At 45.8% G+C, this 5,822-nt stretch overlaps 1 protein-coding gene across 1 annotated transcript in view; it reads left to right on the top strand.

Annotated features, from left to right (window-relative positions):
• MRPL3 (mitochondrial ribosomal protein L3) overlaps positions 1-3,228 on the top strand; it is a gene marked incomplete at its 5' end in the record, with an annotated part of 18,173 nt that extends 14,945 nt beyond the window's left edge. The window contains one exon of the mRNA XM_009877975.1: positions 3,023-3,228. Within this exon, the coding sequence (XP_009876277.1) occupies positions 3,023-3,172 (150 nt within the window). The remainder of the gene's footprint in view (positions 1-3,022) is intronic.
• Between the last annotated feature and the right edge of the window lie 2,594 nt (positions 3,229-5,822).

The following is a 5,822-nucleotide window of genomic DNA, read 5'->3' as shown; positions in this document are numbered from 1 at the left end:
GAAAGCGGCCTAGCAACTTCATCTGCCAGTTCCCTCAGGACCTGTGGATGATCTCATCAGGTCCCATGGACTTGTGCACCTTCAGATTCTTTAAATGATCTCCAACCTAATCTTCACTTACAGTGGGTGATTTTTCCTTCTCCCAGCCCCTGCCTTCGGCTTTTACAATTTGGACAGTGCGGCTAGAGCCCTTGCCAGTGAAGACTGAGGCAAAGAAGTTGTTGAGAACCTCTGCCATCTCCAAATCCTTCATGACCAGCTCTCCTTTTCCTTTCCAGAGAGGGGCCACATCTTCCCTAGACTCTTTTGTCACTGACATAAGATTTTCTTGTTACCTTTGATGTCCCTGGCTAGATTTAATTCTACCTGGGCTTTAGCTTTCTTAACCTGATCCCTGCCTGCTTGAACCACTTCCTTGTATTCCTCCCAGTCTACCTGTCCTTTCTTCCACTTCCTGTAAATTCTCATTTTATGTTTAAGCCTGTCCAGGAGTTTGTTCATCCACGCAGGCCTCCTGACACTCCTGCCTGCCTTCCTCTTTTTTGGAATGCATTGCTCCTGGGCATGGAGGAGGTGGTCCTTGAACATGGACCAGCTTTCTTGGGCCCCTCTCTCTTTCAGGGCTTCATCCCATGGTACTCCACTAACAGATGCCTGAAGAGGTCAAAGTCTCCTCTCTTGAGGTCCAGGGTGATGAGCTTGCTGTGCACTCTCCTTGTTGCCCTGAGGAGCTTGAATTCTAGCATTTTGTGGTTGCTGCAGCCAAGGCTTCCCTTAAGCTTCACTTTATTCACCAGCCCCTCTTTGTTAGTGAGAACAAGGTTAAGCATGACACCCCTTCTCATCAGTTCCTCTACCACCTGGAGAAGGAAACTGTCATCAATGCATTCCAGGAATGTCCTGAATTGCCGGAGTCCTTCCAACAGATAGCCAGGTGATTGAAGTCTCCCATGAGGACCAGGGTTTATGAACATGAAGCTGCTCCTATCTGTCTGTAGAGGGCGCCTCAGTCATCTTGGTCAGGTGACCTGTAGCAGATCCCCACTATGATATCACCTTCCTCTGCTTTTCCTCTAACCCTGACCCATTGACCTGTAAGCTCTCAGTCAGCTCCTCATCCATCCCCAGGCCAAGCTCTGTGGATTCCAGCTGGTCATTGACATAGAGGGTGACCCCACCTCCTCTTCTTCCCTGCCTGTCTTTCCTAAAGAGCCTGTACCCATCTATTGCCGCACTCCAGTCACAGGAGCCGTCCCACCATGTCTTGTGATGCCTAAAACATCAAAACCTTGTAGACACGCACACATCTCTAACTCCTCTTGTTTGTTCCCCATGCTCTGTGCATTTGCACAGAGGCATTGAAGTGTGGCCCCTGTTGAATCCGACTTACCGGCTGGAATGCTCCCTGGCTGGAATCCACTGTCTCGCACTTCACGTGCTCTCTCGCTGGCTGCGATCCTGGAGCCATGGTTTCTGCTTCCAGCACTGGTCTCAGAGCGGGATGGATTGCGAATCCCCTGCCCCGACAAATGTAGTTTCAAGCCCTGCTGACTAGACTGGCTAGTCTTTGTCCAGGTATGTTCTCCCCTTTCTCTGAAAGATGTACCCCATTGGCCCCCAGGAGACCAGGTTTCTCAGAGCAAGACCTGTGGTCTCAAGCCGGCTGTGGCTCCACTACTGTAGCCTTTCATTGATTTTCTTGATTCTGTCAGCTCTTTGGCTGGGAGGATTGGTGAAAATACTACCTGGGCACCTGATTCCTTCACTGCCTCTCCTAGGGCCCTGTGGCCCCTTTTAATTCCTTCTGGCTGCATCACTGGTGCTCATGTGAAACAGCAGCAATGGATAACAGTCTGTGGGATGTACCAGATTTGGTAGTCTCTCAGTAACATGTTTAATCCTAGCCCCTGGTAAGCAGCAAACCTCTCTAGAGGTGTAAATCATAATTGTCCTATGTGAGATTTATGTCCAACCAAGTAAGAACAAGCTTTCCTGTTCTTTAAAAAATAAGAGGAAGAGCTGATCTTCTCTATACTAAAATTTTGTCTAATGAATTTGTCCTTTTAGTTATTTGAATCCAGTTGAGTATAGTGTCTGAAAGAGATTAATACAGCTCAGGAGGAAGATCATAGGTAACAGTATAGAACTGAAGAATTTAATTTGAAGTAAAATTTCATTGCTTAAGAACTTGCAGCTGTTTTGGTTTTTTTTTTCCTTTCAGAGATACCAGCTTTCTATCTTCTACTCCAGACAAACTGCTTTTTGCTGATAATTCTAGCTACTAATTTTCTTTGGAGATTGGAGTTTTAGGGGCTAGATTTTAAATCTTTCCACAAGTAGAGAGGTCAGTAAGGCAAAGTAATTTCTCTCTGGCACTGCAGCTCTTGGAAATTAAATTTTCTAAAGGTTCATGTTTGACAGACTTGGGTACTGTTTCCAAGTGGAGAACTGGAGGTGCTTGACTCTGCAGTTGCTGGAGGGACTGAGTACAGCGTGTGTGTGTGTGTGTGTATATCGTTGCACAGTTAGTTGTCATAATTAGTTTGCATCCTAAATACAAAAGTATGTCTTGGTTGTTGAAGTGATTACTCTGCGTAATGCAACTTGGTATGTCACGTAGGAAAGTACTGTGGATAATAAACACAGATTAAACAAGTTGTATTTACATTTGTTTTAATGATATTTTAAAATAGTGAGCAATGAGATCATGAGACACTTGATTTGTTTTTTTACAGTAGCGATAAATTTGTTACACAAGTGGTAAATTCTCTTTGGGGTTTTTGTTCTGTTTGTTTAATTAAAAGCTCTTTAATGCTAGATACAAAATGTTAAATTCAATGGCTGGGGTTGATGTTTACATAACTGATTATTGTACCTGGAATTCTTCATATAAGCAAGTGTAATGTGAATGCGAGTGGGCTTTTGGCTTACACAAGATGCTTTCTTTAGTTTCTTGTGTGTCACTGTCTTAAAGTCTTCTGTAAGATTTACTAACCTCACCCTTCCCCCTCCTGCTTTTTAGGTCAAAGATAGCAAATTGCCTACTTACAAGGACTGCAACAAAAACCCTCCATTCCCTACGTTTTTTGCTGATGGAGATGAAGAACTCCCAGAAGACCTGTACGATGAGGATGTCTTCCAGTTCACGGATCCATCTGTCACATATACATAATGTTCTTTGTGTCATTGAGAACACACCATTTGGTTACTTTCCCAAACTTTGCAATGCTGTGTGAAAGTAAACCTGTGAATTGTGGTCTGCCCCACTGACTCGAATGCTTTAGGTAGCATCATTTGGGTCAGTAAATAAGATTTACCAGTCTCTTCCTGACATGTATTAAAAGCAGCAGGTGAGTCTGGGGGCAGGCTGTAAAACACACCAAACAGTCTTCAGCGATTGTTGCTGCAAAAACCTCAGTGTTTCTGAAGAGCTGTTGTTTGGAAGGTGGCTACATCTAACCTTCTGAATGCTACCCAACTGTTTCTCTGTGGGGAGTATTCTGGCCAACTCTGCCTTGGTGTCTGGGGGTATCCGTGAAGAATAATCCAAAATAAACCAAGAAAATGCATTGCTCTGTAGTGGTGTGAGCTTATTTTTGTTCCTCCTTTTCACCTTCTCTCCTTTTGCTGTAGAGTTTAACGTAGCAGATGCCCGACAACATCTTCTAGAGGTGAGGCTGGGTACTGCCTCTCCCCAGAGGGTTGGGTCAGCAGGTACGGGGAGGGGTGTTTGTGTGGGCAGTGTTGGGCGACACAGCAACAGTGACTCCTCGCCTTGCTTTGAACTTCTCAGAAGATCTCTTGCACGCTCTCTGGAGAAGTGTCTCCACAGCTACAAATGTGTCTGTTGGATTTCCACGCTGTTGTGGGAGAGCCATTGCAAAGAAAATGGGCCAAATGTGGAGGATTTGCCTGTATGATAATGCTCATTTTTCATGTCCCTCACCTTTCAATAATATGGTACTGGTATCAGTAGGCTCATTTTTCATCTTAGGTCAAATAAAACCAGATAAAACTAGGCAAATACCAAGTCTGTGTGTCTCAGGTGAACCAACAGCTTCTTGTGTCAGGGGATGTGTTCATTTTTTTTTTCTGAAAAGGCATGCCTGGGGCTCTGCTGCAGGTCAGTAGGTGTGTGTTTTGTTGCTGTTGCTGAGTACTGAAAGTTTAGAGCCATTGGGAAATGTGTGCCCAGGTAGCAACACAAAGAATCTTTTGCTCCCTGTTACCTATTGATTGCTAAAGGAGCCGAACATATTAACCAGAGTCTGAATCCTGCAGGACAACATCCTACCCAGCATCTCAGTCTGGTTTGCTGCCCAAGGAAGGAATTGTCGGTGAGCTCTGCTACAGCCACTGCAACTCGTGGATCAGCTGAGCTCTGCTGTGAGCCTGTTCCTGTTCCCAGAGGGAAAAGGATCGCTCTCCTCCAGCAGTGTGACACGGGGGCATTGTGTGCTGTCTTCTTGGCCCCTTCTGTGTCTTTGGACAGGTAAAGGGCCTTACACATCCCCTGGCACAGTGTTATGTGTTGTGATACTTGAAAGCAGAAGAGGATTCAGCAAAAAGCGTGAGTGCTTTTACTCGAGCGCAGGTAGGTTTATTGTGTCCTCAGGACAATGATTAATAGCATCATGGAATATCTCAAGTTGCGAGGAACCTACTACAGTAAACTTCAATAGTCAGGTTGGCTCTAGTGAAATCGGCTATATGGCTGTTGGATTTTCTTAAATTAATATGAAACATTGGTTGTTCTGAACTTAACAGTGAACTGTTTCGTATGTTCTGTCAAACTCAGCTGGAACAAATAGACCTTAACTGCTCATGTGATTAAAACTGATGAACAGGTGAATACCAGCCTACCTGTAGGACTTGGTGATGTTTTCTCTCCTACTTCAACTGCTTAGGGAAGGTCTGAGTTAGTGTGACTTGGCTGGTGATGAGATGAGCTCTTCCCAATATTGAGTGTGGAGTTGCCTCCCTGTTCTCTTTCAATCTACAGATTCCATGAGAGTTGGTGTTGTCGCAGTAAAACTGGGAATGATGCCCATGTGGACCAAGTCAGGAACAAAACATGCTGTCACGCTGCTTAAGGTGAGATAAATGGTTGTGAACTCAATCTCCTGTATTGTATTCACCTTGTTAACAGGAAGTTTCAGGCAACAGTGAAATTGCCATTTGCACAGAGTGGGAGCTGCCTAAGGAAAGGTCGGGCTCCTTCCAGCCCTGTGCAGCGAGCACACCGTGTCTCCTCTATTTGTGTCCTGAGCTTCCCTGCAGCACTGTGCCTTCGGCCCTGGGTGTTCTGGTGCTGCAGAACTGGGCAGGGTATTGCTGAGGGGAGGGGAGCCGAGAGGACAGCATAAAGTTGGGGCTTACTAAGGCTCTTCAATATTTTTTTTTCTTCTTTTTCTTCCTACATGTAGGTAATTAGGGATTACCTTCACCTTGGTTGTTGAGCCTTTGTAGCCCTGAAGCTGCTGCTTCCTATTTTTGTGTGGCAGCTCCTGCTGCCGTGACACTGGTGACCTGCTGCCATGCTGAAGTAGCTGTTAGAAGTTATTGTGACAAAATGCATTAATTCCTCTGGAAACGTGATGGCAGATCTGCAGCTTTCAGTAAGAAGCAGTTGCTCAGTGTCTTTATGGCAGTTGCCTCCTCCATGACCAGAGCCCTGCCCAGCGATCTGCCGACAGGAGGGTGACAAGCACCTCTCAGGCACAGACCATGGAGGCCGGATGACCTGTTTACCCCTGGAGCTCATTAGAAATTGCCGCAGGCCTGACTCGACTCGGGGGCAAAAGGGGGCCCGGCGAGGCCGG

The sequence above is a fragment of the Apaloderma vittatum genome, unplaced genomic scaffold, assembly GCF_000703405.1.
Source record: "Apaloderma vittatum isolate BGI_N311 unplaced genomic scaffold, ASM70340v1 scaffold4571, whole genome shotgun sequence".
NCBI classification, from domain to species: domain Eukaryota; kingdom Metazoa; phylum Chordata; class Aves; order Trogoniformes; family Trogonidae; genus Apaloderma; species Apaloderma vittatum.
The sequence above is the reverse complement of the archived record's forward strand: the minus strand, read 5'-3'. Positions and strand labels throughout refer to the sequence as shown.